The sequence below is a fragment of the Pelodiscus sinensis genome, chromosome 31 (assembly GCF_052426305.1).
Source record: "Pelodiscus sinensis isolate ZL-2025 chromosome 31, ASM5242630v1, whole genome shotgun sequence".
Classification (NCBI taxonomy): Eukaryota; Metazoa; Chordata; order Testudines; family Trionychidae; genus Pelodiscus; species Pelodiscus sinensis.
This window is the reverse complement of record NC_143082.1, coordinates 1353421-1368424: the sequence shown is the minus strand read 5'-3', so window position 1 is coordinate 1368424 and position 15004 is coordinate 1353421. Positions and strand designations below refer to the sequence as shown.

Below are 15004 nucleotides of genomic sequence, written 5' to 3'. Positions count from 1 at the left end.
AGTCTGCCCCCCCCTCGATTAACCTGGGCCAGCCCCTCCCCCACCCCACGCAGGGAGTCTGCCCCCCCCTTCGATTAACCTGGGCCAGCCCCTCCCCCGCCCCCTGGCCAACCCAGTTGGATGGCTCCCTCGCCTGGTGATCGGCTGAGCCTCCATCTGCCCCCCACCATGTCCCCTCCATCGGGGGCTCTCCCCAGCCCCCACCTGGATCCGGTCTGTGTAGTTGTCTAGCAGCAGCACCCCAGAACTCGTCACTTTCTTGGTCTCCACCATGGTCTTGAGGTCAGCCAAGAGGCTCATGTGTTTGGACATGTCGGTGGCCAGGACCTGGGGGGAGACATACGGTCATGGGGGGGGGGGGAGCCACCGAACCCAGGAGTCCTAGCACAGCTGCTCCGGCCCCACCCCCCCAGGAATCCTAGAACAGCCCCCCCCCGGCTCTGCCCCCCAGGCGTCCTAGCCCCGCCCCTGCCTCCGCCCCCCAGGAGTCCTAGAACAGCCCCCCCGGCTCTGCCCCCCCAGGCGTCCTAGCCCAGCCCCCGCCTCCGCCCCCCAGGAGTCCTAGAACAGCCCCCCCGGCTCTGCCCCCCAGGCGTCCTAGCCCAGCCCCCGCCTCCGCCCCCCAGGAGTCCTAGAACAGCCCCCCCGGCTCTGCCCCCCAGGCGTCCTAGCCCCGCCCCCGGTTCCCCCCCCCAGGACTCCTAGAACAGCCCCCCCGGCTCCGCCCCCCCAGGTGTCCTAGCCCAGCCCCCCCGGCTCTGCCCCCCAGGACTCCTAGAACAGCCCTTCCCAGCTCCGCCCCCCAGGACTCCTAGAACAGCCCCTCCCAGCTCCGCCCCCCCAGGAGTCCTAGAACAGCCCCTCCCGGCTCCGCCCCCCCAGGCGTCCTAGCCCAGCCCCCGCTTCCGCCCCCCAGGAGTCCTAGAACAGCCCCCCCCAGCTCCACCCCTCCCAGGCGTCCTAGCCCTGCCCCGGGTTCCGCCCCCCAGGACTCCTAGCACAGCCCCCCCCGGCCCCGCCCCCGCGGAGTCCTTAGCACAGCCCCCCCGGCTCCGCCCCCTAGGAAGCCTAGCCCCGCCCCTCCGCCCCAGGAAGCCTAGTCCAGGACCCCTGCCCCAGCCCCCCTAGAACCAAGGAGTCTTGACTGCCAGGTCTCTGCTGGTGCTGGGAGAGCTCCACGGCGCCCGGGGGACCCTCCCTCCTCCCTCCTGCCGCCGTCAGGGCTGGGAAAGGGCCCTGGGCCCCACTCGGCTCCCGCCACGCGGGGGGGCCTGGGGCTCACCATGTCGATGACCATCTTGCGCAGCATCTGCCGCTGCCGCTTGCCCAGGCTCTGCAGGATGTCGCAGTTCTCCTCCTGCAGCAGCTTGAAGCCCACGGCCAGGTGGTGGTTCTCCAGCACCGACTCGTCGTTGTACATCAGGGCCAGCTCCGAGTCTGGGGGGTAGGGGGGGCCGGGTCAGGCATGGGCCGGGCCTGTCGCTGCACAGGCGCTAGGCGGCAGCTCTGACACCGGGCCATGCACACGCGTGTCGGAATGCACACGGTCACGTGTACAGGAAAGCACGTCTGTCCGTGTCCCGCTGCACAGCTGGGTGCGCAGGAGGGCTGGAGTGTGTCCGTGGCTTGGTACAAGTGTGTGCACGGGGGGGGTGGGCTGTGGGCGTGTCCCAGCGCAGGGCTGTGCGTGCGCCGGAGCTGGGAGAGGCACGAACACGCGGGTGGCCCGGGGCAGCCTGGCGGCTCAGGCGCAGGGTAGTGGGGCACTCACTGGTGTTGATCAGGAACTGGTTGGACACGCCCGGGTGATCCACGTCGTGGATGGCGGCTGCAAACAGGGCGGCCAGGATCTCCAGGTCGGTGAACACGGCCTGCAAGGCACACGCAGCGTGAGGGCGGGGGCAGCATGTGGCAGAGCAAGGAGCACAGGACTCCCGGCCTGGACCTGGTCCTCAGACTCTGGCCTGGCTCTCGGGGGAAGTCAAATTGCCACGGGTGTCACCCTGGTAGGGGGTCCGATTCCAGCTGCTGAAACCTGCCCAAGGCAGGCAGGCAGACGGCTGGGGGGCAGATGGACAGACAGCTCCCCAGCCCCCAAATTTGTTTCAGTCTCATTTCCAGCGACACACTCCCCCCGCCAGCCTGGGCTGTGTCCCCAGACCCCCAGCCTTACCACGAGCTGTCCCTGCCCCACCCCACCCGTGCTCCTGACACCGGTGCGATGCCCCCGGCGGGGGGCCCTCACTCACGTCCAGGGCGGGCGTGGCCAGCAGGACGTGCGTGGACTGCACCACGTCGGCCGCGTGCAGGCTGTTGTGATAGGCCACGTCGGCGTGGTAGTGTTCCTCCAGCGTCAGCATGTAGGTCAGCAGCGTCTCCACGGGGATCTTGAAGGTTTTCAGCAGCTCTCTCTCCTGAGGGCGAGAGCAGGTTGTGACTGGGCAGAGTCACGTCTGAGGGACCGGCGCTGGTCACCCCTGTGGGCTGGACACGTGGCAACCCCCTCCCCTCAGCTCCAGCCCCCACTCAGCCCCCAGGCAGCGCTCCCTCGAATTTTTGCATCCACGTGCAGAATAAATTTTGTTCTGTGCACCGAGGTGCTTGTGGATGTGCACCATCAACAGAAACTGCTAATCAGCTGACAGAGAAGAGCAAGGGGTAGATGGACTCCTGATACCCAGCGTCCCACTGACTCTAACCACTAGACCCCACGCCCCTTCCAGAGCTGAGAACAGAACTCAGGTCTCCTGGCTCCCAGCCCTGCACTGCGCATCCCTGGTCAGGCGGGTGTCCGGTCTGAGTCCATGCGCTGCCCAGAGGGGTGGGTGCTGCTGCCCCCGCACACGGGCCCCACCTGGAATATCGTGTACATGATGCAGCTGAGGGAGCGGCCGTTGGAATATTCGGAGACGTGGAAAATATTCAGGCCCCATTTGTTGAGATTCTCCAGCTCCTGGAAGGCAGGACAGAGGTGGTGAGATGTGGGGGGGAGGGCAGGGAGGCCTGGCGGAGTGTCAGCCGGAGCCCATGGTGCCTAGACAGTCCCCCGGCCCCTCCGCAGCCCTGCCCCGCACCTGGCTCAGCAGCTCCTCCTGGTCGGTTCTGACCCCGAAGCGGGGGACGCTGGAATTGGCCAGGCTGGAGCTGGGCATGAGCTTCTTCACCCCGCTGATCTGGCACATGGGTTGCTGCTTCTTCTTCTTCTCCCGCTCTTTCGGCGTGGGGGAGGGGATCTCCACGTCGTTCTGCTTGTCTGGGGGGGAGCGGGCGGTCAGCAGGGCTGCCCCGGGGGGGCCCAGGGGCGTGCGAGATTGTGACGTGGGCGTGCAAGAGGCTGCGCGTGCAGCAGTCAGCGTGAGCACCAGACCTGAGTGTGACTGTGCACACCACCACCGCTCCCCCGCCAGGCCGAAAGTGTCAGTGCGACGGGGGGGGGGAGTCGGGGCTCAGAACGAGGGTGCTGCCCCCCACCCCTCTGAAAAACCAGCAGAGAAGCAGGTGGGACGAGGCCTCGTGGGTGGGGCCTAAGACATGGGCTCCAGGAGGGGGTCAATGGGGGGTACTAGTGGGATTGTGACATCACAGGACACCCGGCCAATCCACACACAGATAGCTAGTTCATTTGCATCATATGATGCCATTGGTTAGTGACCCAGAGCTACTGTCTGCAGGGGCCAATAGGAATCCTTCCCAGCAACCAGCCCCCCCCCCCCCAACCCCTAGGCCTGCTCCCTTCCCAGAGCTGGGACAGAACCCAGGAGTCCTGGCTCCCCCCCTCTAACCACTAGCCCCCACTCCCCTCCCAGAGCTGGGACAGAACCCAGGAGTCCTGGCTTCCCCCCCCCCCCAACCACTAGCCCCCACTCCCCTCCCAGAGCTGGGACAGAACCCAGGAGTCCTGGCTCCCCCCCCCTAACCACTAGCCCCCACTCCCCTCCCAGAGCTGGGACAGAACCCAGGAGTCCTGGCTTCCCCCCCCCCACCACTAGCCCCCACTCCCCTCCCAGAGCTGGGACAGAACCCAGGAGTCCTGGCTCCCCCCCTCTAACCACTAGCCCCCACTCCCCTCCCAGAGCTGGGACAGAACCCAGGAGTCCTGGCTCCCCCCCCCCTAACCACTAGCCCCCACTCCCCTCCCAGAGCTGGGACAGAACCCAGGAGTCCTGGCTCCCCGCCCTCTAACCACTAGCCCCCACTCCCCTCCCAGAGCTGGGACAGAACCCAGGAGTCCTGGCTTCCCCCCCTGTAACCACTAGCCCCCACTCCCCTCCCAGAGCTGGGACAGAACCCAGGAGTCCTGGCTTTCCCCCCCCCCTCTAACCACTAGCCCCCACTCCCCTCCCAGAGCTGGGACAGAACCCAGGAGTCCTGGCTTTCCCCCTCTAACCACTAGCCCCCACTCCCCTCCCAGAGCTGGGACAGAACCCAGGAGTCCTGGCTTCCCCCCCTCTAACCACTAGCCCCCACTCCCCTCCCAGAGCTGGGACAGAACCCAGGAGTCCTGGCTTCCCCCCCTGTAACCACTAGCCCCCACTCCCCTCCCAGAGCTGGGACAGAACCCAGGAGTCCTGGCTCCCCCCCCACCCTGTCTAGTGGGGCCAGGGGCGAGCTGCCCCCACCTGCACGCACACCCCTCTGCGCCCACTGGTGGCGGGGCGGGGGCAGCATGCAGAGCCGGACCTGCGCTGGGGGCGGAACGGGCCATGGTGCTGGGACCGACAGGAAGCCTGGCTCAGCACCCCCACTCAGCCTGCAGCGCCCAGGGCCTGGCACGCCGTGCCCCTCCGCCAGCAGGGAGAGCGAGCCAGGGGCCAGCCCCCCGCTGGGGCACAGCACAGCTTCCCTCCTGGGTTTGCCTCACTCCCCCCCGGCCTGCCCCTCGGCTTGGGCCCGTCCCTTGAGTGCCCAGCGCCCCCACCTGCGTCCGCAGCCCCGTCTGGCCTGGGCAGGGTTAACGGCCCAGCCTGCAGCCGTGCCCAGGGCAGGAGTGGGTGAGGCCTGGCCGCAGCCCAGCCTGCCCGGCACGGCCAGCTCCAGCACAGACCTCCCATTGACGGCCTTGTGCATCAACATTTGCTTAAGGCCGGGGGGTTGTGTCCTTTGACGTCAGCGGGGCTCTGGGGACTCAGCCGCCTCCGCGGGAAACGGCCTTCCTGCCGCAGGGCGTCGGCATGGGCTGGCGCGGGACTGCCAGGACGCACGGGCCGGCGGAGCACCTCTGCCCCGGCCAGTGACTCACGGAGCTCCAGGAACTGGGGCAGAGCCAGGGCAAGAAAGCAAAAGGCCTGGCGCCCAGCCGCCTGCTCTAACCACTACACCCCACTCCCCTCCCAGCACTGGGGAAGAGAACCCAGGAGCCTGGCTCCCAGCCCCTCCCCTGCTCTAGCCATTAGGCCTCCCTGTGGCACACAGGCAGGCTGGGCTGGCAGCTCCCTCCCCTGGCAATCCCCTGCCCCCGGGGCTCTGCACTCACCAAGGAACGTGTTGGAAATGTACTCGGAGACCTGGTTCCCGGAGCGGCTCATTTCGGAGAGGTGGGTCAGCTCACGGTTCAGCATCCTTTTGAACTGCCACGAGAAGGAGAAAGGGTCCCAGGGCTGTGCGCATCACCGTGCAAGCTGAGCTGCACGCTTCCCCTCTCCAGCCGGCGTGCATGCTTTGCTTCACGAGCAAGACTCACACAGGTGTGCAGCTTCCCCATGGAAGTGAGCGTGAAATTCACCGTGTCCCCATGTGCACGGGGACACCTGGCGCCTGCACGCGCACACCTGCCCCGCTATGCTTGTGAACACCTGCCGCTGTCGAGCACGACGCGCCGGCAAGCGCCTGGCCAGCCAGCTCCAGAGGCAGCGCAGACAAACGCACGGGGCCGTGGGTCCAGGGGCAGCAGGGGAGTCCACCGTGAGGTCCCAGCCCCCCCCCACAGTTAACACCAGCAGCCCAACCCCTCCCCCACCCCAGAGAGCTCCTCCGGTTTAAATAAATGCACCAGATATTTCATCTAGGTTTGAATGTGGGGCACGATGAGGGGGTCACAGCATTTCTGGGCCCAGCTGTGCCACTGACCCCCCTCCCCACACATAGCCCCTGCCCCCCAGCCCTGCCGCTGGCCCTTACACAGCCCCTGCCCCCCAGCCCTGCCCCTCATTCCCCACACACAGCCCCTGCCCCCCAGCCTTGTCAGCGCCCCTCAAGCCTGAGCAGCCAGGCTCTGGATATTAATTCCCCCTCCCGCACTGATCCCCTCCCGGGCCGCACCGAGCCCCCCTCTCCGAGGCTGGGGTACCTGGCTGGCCAGGAGGCGGTGGAGGTGGGGCATAGTGGCCCGCTCTGGTGCTCTCTGCTCCAGGGCGAGCTGCTGCCGGGGGTTGGGGATTCCAGCCGGCGCTGCAGAGCGGGGCCCGGGCCGACGGAGCACGGCCGGAGGGGCAGCCGTGGCCCCACTTTCCCAGGCAGCCCAGCCAGGAGCTGGCAGCTCCGGGGACGGGGAAGCAGCTGCTGGCTCTTGGGTTTCCTGGCGGGGGCGGGGGTCGTGCTCCTGGCACAGCGCTCTCCCTGGGGAGGCTGCGGCTCAGGACAGGAGCCCACGGAGCCGGAACCGGCCAACAGATCCCCTCCCCCGAGATCAAAGGAGCCAGGGAGAGAAGCCAGGAGTCCCGGCTCCCAGCTCTAACCACTGGACCCCACTGCCTGCCCAGAGCCAATTCACAACACCCAGGAGTCCCGGCTCCCAGCTCTAACCACTGGACCCCACTGCCTGCCCAGAGCCAATTCACAACACCCAGGAGTCCCGGCTCCCAGCTCTAACCACTGGACCCCACTGCCTGCCCAGAGCCAATTCACAACACCCAGGAGTCCCGGCTCCCAGCTCTAACCACTGGACCCCACTGCCTGCCCAGAGCCAATTCATAACACTCATGAATCCCGGCTCCCAGCTCTAACCACTGGACCCCACTGCCTGCCCAGAGCCAATTCACAACACCCAGGAGTCCCGGCTCCCAGCTCTAACCACTGGACCCCACTGCCTGCCCAGAGCCAATTCACAGCACCCAGGAGTCCCGGCTCCCAGCTCTAACCACTGGACCCCACTGCCTGCCCAGAGCCAATTCCCAGCACCCAGGAGTCCCGGCTCCCAGCTCTAACCACTGGACCCCACTGCCTGCCCAGAGCCAATTCACAACACTCATGAATCCCGGCTCCCAGCTCTAACCACTGGACCCTGCTGCCTTCCCAGAGCCAATTCCCAGCCCCCAGGAGTCCTACGCAGGCTGATGCTGCTGTTAAAAAAGCTCAGAGCCAAGCAGGTGGATCAGGAGCCGGGGGCTGCTTCCGCAGCTTGTCCCCCGCCCCCCCTTTAAAGTCCCCTGTGTCCTTCAGCAGCTCCCGGATGCGGCTCCCACCAGGAGCAGGCCGGCGGCTGGTGACTCATTCGGGAACTGGGAGCCGGCTGCAGCCAGAGGCCTCTCCTTTGGGGGGGGGTCTCCTTAGCTCCCCCACCCTCAGGAGTCTGCACAGGGGACTGAGTCTGTATTGGCTCTGGTGAGCACAGCTGGCTTAGGATGGAGGGAGATGGGCTGGTCTGGGGGGGGGGCACCCCAGGGCAGCTGGGAGAGACGCAAGGGGGCCAGGCCCCCCTTCACACAGCATGGCCGAGGGGGGGATCATGGCTCCCAGCCCCCCTGCTCCGAGCCCAAGCCAGAGGCTGAGCTGGGGGTGGGATGCTCTGGCCCCTACCCCCTGGCAGGCCAGGAGGGCTTGGGGGGCACAGGGTCTACCCAAAGGACCCCCAAACTCCGCCCCCCATGTGCCCTGGGCATGGTGCATCCCCAGCTCCCCTCCCCCCTCGCCCCTCCCCAAACAAACCCACAAATGGAAGAACTAAAGAAGGGCAGTGGGCCGTGCGAGCCCCCCCAGCCAATCAGGGCGCCTCAGCCCAATCTCCATAGCGACAGGAGTCTCCTTAGCAACTGGGGGGGGTTAACCCTGTCCATGCCAGCCTCCTGGACCGGCCCCCCGCAGCCCCCTCGATCCTGACCCGCAGCCCCCGCATTCCCAGCCCAGGGCTCCCCCCGAGCGGCCGGGCGTCTGCGCAGCTGGGGACACCGGCGCCCACCCCCCATTCAGCAACCCACCCATGAGGCGAGTTTGCTGGGTCTCAGCCTGCAGGCCTCCCCCTCCCACCGGGCCCAGCTGGGCCCAGAGTGTGTGTCTGGGGCCGACGGCCCCGCTGTACCCCCCAGCTCCCCAGCCAGGAGCTCCCAAGGTGGGCCCGAGCGCACCCTGCAAATTGGGTCCAAACTGACAAACAGCCCGTGGGGTCGGGCGGGGGGAATGGGGTGCAGGAGCACAGCTGGGGGGCCGTGACCAACCCCGTCCCTTGGGGGGACGTGGCTGGGGTATGGGGCTGCACCCCACGGCTGGGAGAGAGGCTTGGGAAGGGGCTCACTGGGAATGCCCACTCCAGCCCCATGGGCAAGAACCTAGACCTATGGCCCAGAGGGGCAGGGCTGGAGGAGAGGGGGGCTATGGTGGGGAGGGGGGAAGGGCTGGATAACCCTGTGGATGGAGGGGGGAGTTTTACAGGCCTGCTTCCCTGCCCCCCCATGGGGCCTGGCAGGAGTCACTGGAGCCAATGGGTCAGATTGGGGGCTGGGAGCCAGGGCTTTGGAGGGGGGTGAGCAGAGCTGGGTTGAAAGGCTGAGGAGCAATGGGGGGTGCGGAGCCAGCCTGGCTGCCTGCCTGGAGGGCTGTCTCTGAGGCAGGGGCGAGGTGCAGGGCAGGACCTGGCACACGGGGGGGGGGAGCGAGGGGCTGGCCAGTGCCATAGGCCCCCAGGCTGTACATGGAGTGCCCTCCCCCCAGCCTCAGCACCCCAGGGGGCGGGAGGCTGAGCCCGATGTTGCGGGGGCTACAGGAACCGACCCCCGGCTGGTGCCTGAAGGCCTGGGGCGTCCCAGTGCCAGAGGGATGGTTTGGCGACAGCAACAGCCCTTAAGCACCACAGCGCAGCCCGGCACCCCAGACACACGCCCCCCATGAGGGGCTGGCCTGGGGACACACACACCAGGGACGTGCACACAGAGGGGTCTCCCCTCCCTCTCGCACGCCCGCGGGGCACCAGGGCCGGGAGGCAGCGGCGCGGCCGTGGGGCACTCGTGCGCGGAGCCGCGGCCGCGCCAATGTGACATTGTCGAGAAGGCGGAAGGGCAAAAATCACCCCCTCCCCTCCCCCGTCACACGCAGCCCAGCCCAGCCCAGCCCCCCCTCCCCCGCAGCTCTGCCCAGCCCCCCGACTGGTCCACGCAGCCCACTCCCCCAACCCTGGACCCCCTCAATGCCAGGATCAACGGGCCCCATCCCCCAGCGGGGTGGCACGGGAGAGGGGCAAAGCTGGCCTGCCCCCTCCCCCACCCGCGTCCCTGTTACCTGGTCCCACCAGCCGACCAGCCATGGCTTCGCGCACGTCTCACAGAAGAAATCCACTAAGGGCATCTTCTGGCCTGCCCGGTGGCAGCCGCGGGCGGCTCCCCAGCTCAGGGGGAGCCCCCGCCTGTCCGCTGCCCGTCTCCTGCGGCCGAGGCGCCCCCTCCCCTTGCAGCGAGGTTAGGATCCTGGGGCCCTCTCTGCCCCTGGCATGGCGAGAGGGGGAGAGTGCCCCGGGCTCTCCCTCACATCTCCGCAGGCCCCCCGCCCGGGGCGGGCACGGGGGGCACCGGCAGCCCGGGGAGCAGCAGGCCGAGGGCCGAGCGGAGGCACCGCCAGCCGCCGCTGCCCGTACTGCAGAGGAGCCGGGAGCTACCCACAGTGCACCGCTGCCCGGCTCGGGCCCCTGCGGCCGGGCCCTCCCCGCCAGCCAAGCGGGCGGACGCCGGCCCCGCTCACTGGAGGAGGAGGGGCCGGAGCCTCCCGCCAGCAGCCGGCCGGAGCACACCGGCCATCCCTGGGTACCAGGGACTGGGCTCCGCCCCCTCCCGTCTCCGGGGCAGCGGTCACCGGGGCGACGGCTCCTCCTCCCGCAGCCGCATCCCTGCCTGGCGCGCGGCTCTCACTGCAGCGCATGGCGGGGCTGGGAGGGGAGGGGAGACGCTGCTGGCGGGGGGGAGGGGGTAGCAGGGCTAGTGGCTCGGGGAGATGGGGGAGGGTTTAACTGGTTAACACACAGCTCCCAGCCCCACTGCGCTAGCCACTAGACCTGACTCCCCTGCCAGAGCCAAAAGAGAACCCTGGAGTTGTGGGTCCCAGCTCTAACCGCTAGACCCCACTCCCCTCCCAGCGCCAAGAGAACCCCAGAGTCCTGTCCCCAGCTCACGGCCTGCTCCTGCTCTAACCACTAGACCCCACTCCCATCCCAGAGACAAAGAGAACCCACAAGTCCTGACCCCAGCTCACGGCCTGCTCCTGCTCTAACCACTAGACCCCACTCCCCTCCCAGCTCCAAGAGAACCCACAAGTCATGATTTTCGACCATGTTTCTCTCCAAGAGGATGGCAAGAGTGGGAGCCAGGACTCCTGGATTCTACCCCAGTTCTGGGGAGGACGAGGGGTCCAGGGGCCAGAGAACAGGCCTGGGCACTGGGGCCCTTAGATGGGAAGGGGACCCCAGCACCCCACAGACATCGACAGAAATGCTGCGGAGAAAAGCAGCCTTTCCCCTCCCCGCTGTGCTCCCAGCATCCCCCAGCCCCCAGCCACACAAGGCACAAGCAGCCCCCCCCCCCCCGAGCACAGGGACCCTTACACAGCCTGGATCCTCCTCGGAAGGGGAGTCCCCGTTTCCATGCCGACCTCACCCGGGGTTCACAGTGGACGGGAGTCAGGGTCGGAGGGTCCCTGAACGGAGCAGTGAGGGCTGCAGATACCAGCCGTGGGTCACTGCAAGGGGCATGGTGGCCCCGCCCCCGCTACTCAGTATGAGGTCGCCCCGCCCCCGCTACCCACCACGGGTGCACCCTGCCCCCTCTACCCGCCACGGGGTACACCCCACCACTGCTACCCACCACGGGTGCACCCTGCCCGGACGTGAGGTCACAGCCGCCTGGAGACAGGCCTGTGAACCCACACGCACCCGTCCAGGAAAGAGGTGGCTTGTGGCAGCCCAGAGAAAGTGCCACTCACACTGAGCACACGTGCACCCTGGTGCCTCTGCTCACCAGGACGGGAGGGGGACACAAACAGGGGACACGCCCATCCAGTTGCCATCTCCATTCCAGGCATCCTCCTACTCAGCAGCACCCTCAGAGCTGGGCGCACTCTGCCCCTCTCCCCCACCAAGCAGGTCAGTCTGTAGCTGTGCGTATCCCACCGCTCACACCAGCTAGCTCCACCACAGCAAAATCGACACTGAAGGCACCCGGCCCCTGCTACGCAGGAGATCCAGCCCCCAAGCCATAGTGCCAACGCTGTGACTGCACAGACCCACCCAGGCTCTTCTGAGCCACTGGGCAGAGTCCTGCAGCAGGGAGTTCCACTGCTCCTCAGAATGGGCCTGGTGCCAAGAACCCCCTCCCCACTGGGATCCTGCCAGGCACAGAGCCAGTCCTGCCCTGCTCATTTGCATACAACCCAGAAACCACCACACAAGCAACGCTGGTTCCAGGCCAGGCAGCCACGGTGATGGGCATCTTAGAAACCGGGGATGGACAGGCAGGGGATAAATATGGAGAAGGCGTCGCTGGGTGGGGAGAGAGGAGACTGCACGGACAGACACATGGAAATGGACATGCAGGCTTATGCAGGGGTGGATGGAGAGGTAGGGGGGTTTGCGCAGGGACAGACGGACGGACAGAGGGGTTTGCGCAGGGACGGAGGGGTTTGCACAGGGACGGACAGACAGACGGAGGGGTTTGCGCAGGGACGGACAGACGGACGGAGGGGTTTGCGCAGGGACGGACGGGTTTGCGCAGAGATGGATGGACGGAAAGGTTTGCACAGGGACGGACGGAGGGGTGTGCACAGGGACGGACGGACGGACGGAGGGGTTTGCGCAGGGACGGACGGACGGAGGGGTTAGCGCAGGGACGGACGGATGGACGGAGGGGTTAGCGCAGGGACGGATGGACGGACGGAAGGGTTTGTGCAGGGACGGACGGACGGACGGAGGGGTTAGCGCAGGGACGGACGGACGGAGGGGTTAGCGCAGGGACGGACGGACGGAGGGGTTAGCGCAGGGACGGACGGACGGACGGAGGGGTTTGCGCAGGGACGGACGGACGGACGGAGGGGTTAGCGCAGGGACGGACGGACGGAGGGGTTTGCGCAGAGACGGACGGATGGATGGAGGGGTTTGCGCAGGGACGGACGGACGGAGGAGTTAGCGCAGGGACGGACGGACGGATGGAGGGGTTTGCGCATGGACGGATGGACGGAGGAGTTAGCGCAAGGACGGATGGATGGAGGGGTTAGCGCAGGGACGGACGGATGGAGGGGTTTGCGCAGGGACAGACGGACGGACGGACGGAGGGGTTTGTGCAGGGACGGACGGACGGATGGAGGGGTTTGCGCAGGGACGGACGGACGGAGGGGTTAGCGCAGGGACGGACGGACGGAGGGGTTTGCGCAGGGACGGACGGACGGACGGAGGGGTTAGCGCAGAGACGGACGGATGGACAGACAGAGGGGTTTGCGCAGGGACGGACGGACGGATGGAGGGGTTTGCGCAGGGACGGACGGACGGACGGAGGGGTTTGCGCAGGGACGGACGGACGGACGGAGGGGTTAGCGCAGGGACGGACAGACGGACGGAGGGGTTTGCGCAGGGACGGACGGACGGACGGAGGGGTTTGCGCAGGGACGGACGGACGGACGGAGGGGTTTGCGCAGGGACGGACGGACGGACGGAGGGGTTAGCGCAGGGACGGACGGACGGATGGAGGGGTTTGTGCAGGGACGGACGGACGGACGGACGGACAGGTTAGCGCAGGGACAGATGGACGGAGGGGTTAGCGCAGGGACGGACGGACGGATGGAGGGGTTTGAGCAAGGACGGATGGACGGAGGGGTTAGCGCAGGGACGGACGGAAGGATGGAGGGGTTTGAGCAAGGACGGATGGACGGAGGGGTTAGCGCAGGGACGGACGGACGGATGGAGGGGTTTGAGCAAGGACGGATGGACGGAGGGGTTAGCGCAGGGACGGACGGACGGATGGAGGGGTTTGAGCAAGGACGGATGGACGGAGGGGTTAGCGCAGGGACGGACGGACGGATGGAGGGGTTTGAGCAAGGACGGATGGACGGAGGGGTTAGCGCAGGGACGGACGGACGGATGGAGGGGTTTGAGCAAGGACGGATGGACGGAGGGGTTTGCGCAGGGACAGACGGATGGACGGACGGAGGGGTTTGCGCAGGGACGGACGGACGGAGGGGTTAGCGCAGGGACGGATGGACGGACGGAGGGGATGCCAGCGCCCAGGGGCGAGCGGGGCCGTCGGCGGGGCAGGCGACAGGCAGGGACGGACGGACGGACGGGTTAGCGCAGGGACGGACGGAGGGGTTTGCGCAGGGACGGACGGACGGACGGGTTAGCGCAGGGACGGACGGACGGACGGACGGAGGGGATGCCAGCGCCCAGGGGCGAGCGGGGCCGTCGGCGGGGCAGGCGACAGGCAGGGACGACCGAGCCCCACCCAGGGGTGCCAGGCGGGCGCCGGGCGCAGCCCCACCTTGTTGGACGCCATCTCGCTGACGGAGCGGTAGGTCTGGATCGTCTCCAGCTGGTCCAGGCACCAGTCCAGCTCCTCCAGGGTCTCCTTGGCCATCTGCTGGTAGGTCTCCTCTGGGGGCAGAAGAGCGACCCTCAGCCCTGGCCAGGCAAGGCCCCCTGGGGTCAGAGGCCTGGGGGAGCTGCCCCAGCTGAGTCCAGCAGCGCCCGTGGGAGGGGTGGGAGCCAGGACTCCTCGGTTCTCTCCCCGGCTTTGATGTTAACTCCGGGAAAGCCAACCCTCCCTCTGCCTCAGTTTCCCTCCTTTCCACTCTCCCCACCCCCGACTCCCTAGGGCGGGTGAGTCACCAGACTCCACAGGTTCGGTGCCAAGTGCAGGGCCCCTGATATGGGGCGCCCCGCCGGGCCCCTCCCCAGGCCGGCCGACAGGTACCTGACAGCTTCGCCGTGCAGAAAGTCGGCTGGCTGCCTGCAGGAGACCTCCTGGGGGGCAAGACACAGAGTTAGGCACCTGCCCCTCTGCCCCGGGATCCCAGCCACCCTCCCACCTGCCCCCACAGGGCCCGGGGGAGGAACTGGGACAGCGCAGGGCACCCGGTCACGCTCCTTACCCCTGGGGGGGGGACAGGGCAGCGCAGGGCACCCGGTCACACCCTTTACCCCTGGGGGGGGGGCAGGGCAGTGCAGGGCACCCGGTCACACCCTTTACCCCTGGGGGGGGGCAGGGCAGTGCAGGGCACCCGGTCACACCCTTTACCCCTGGGGGGGGACAGGGCAGCGCAGGGCACCCGGTCACACCCTTTACCCCTGGGGGGGGCAGGGCAGCGCAGGGCACCCGGTCACACCCTTTACCCCTGGGGGGGGGGACAGGGCAGCGCAGGGCACCCGGTCACACCCTTTACCCCTGGGGGGGGCAGGGCAGCGCAGGGCACCCGGTCACACCCTTTACCCCTGGGGGGGGCAGGGCAGCGCAGGGCACCCGGTCACACCCTTTACCCCTGGGGGGGGGGGCAGGGCAGTGCAGGGCACCCGGTCACACCCTTTACCCCTGGGGGGGGGGGCAGGGCAGTGCAGGGCACCCGGTCACACCCTTTACCCCTGGGGGGGGCAGGGCAGTGCAGGGCACCTGGTCACACCCTTTACCCCTGGGGGGGGCAGGGCAGTGCAGGGCACCCGGTCACACCCTTTACCCCTGGGGGGGGCAGGGCAGTGCAGGGCACCCGGTCACACCCTTTACCCGTGGGGGGGGGCAGGGCAGTGCAGGGAGGGGCTGGGAGCAGGTGCCAGGCCCTTGCCAGCCCCACGCTGCCCAGGCAGGAGTCTCCCTCCTGCGCCCTTTCTCCATGG

The 15004-nt window shown here is 68.0% G+C and overlaps 1 protein-coding gene across 7 annotated transcripts in view; it reads right to left on the bottom strand.

The window, feature by feature from the left end:
- PDE4A (phosphodiesterase 4A) overlaps nucleotides 1-15004 on the bottom strand; it is a 104098-nt gene that overhangs the window by 5272 nt on the left and 83822 nt on the right. For all 7 annotated transcript variants that reach the window (XM_089774804.1, XM_075917790.2, XM_075917794.2 and 4 more), the window contains 9 exons: nucleotides 14091-14140; nucleotides 13659-13771; nucleotides 5474-5567; nucleotides 3075-3253; nucleotides 2855-2953; nucleotides 2250-2414; nucleotides 1772-1871; nucleotides 1283-1437; nucleotides 205-327 (listed from right to left, as the gene is read on the bottom strand). In XM_089774804.1, the coding sequence (XP_089630930.1) occupies nucleotides 205-327; nucleotides 1283-1437; nucleotides 1772-1871; nucleotides 2250-2414; nucleotides 2855-2953; nucleotides 3075-3253; nucleotides 5474-5567; nucleotides 13659-13771; nucleotides 14091-14140 (1078 nt within the window). The remainder of the gene's footprint in view (nucleotides 1-204; nucleotides 328-1282; nucleotides 1438-1771; nucleotides 1872-2249; nucleotides 2415-2854; nucleotides 2954-3074; nucleotides 3254-5473; nucleotides 5568-13658; nucleotides 13772-14090; nucleotides 14141-15004) is intronic.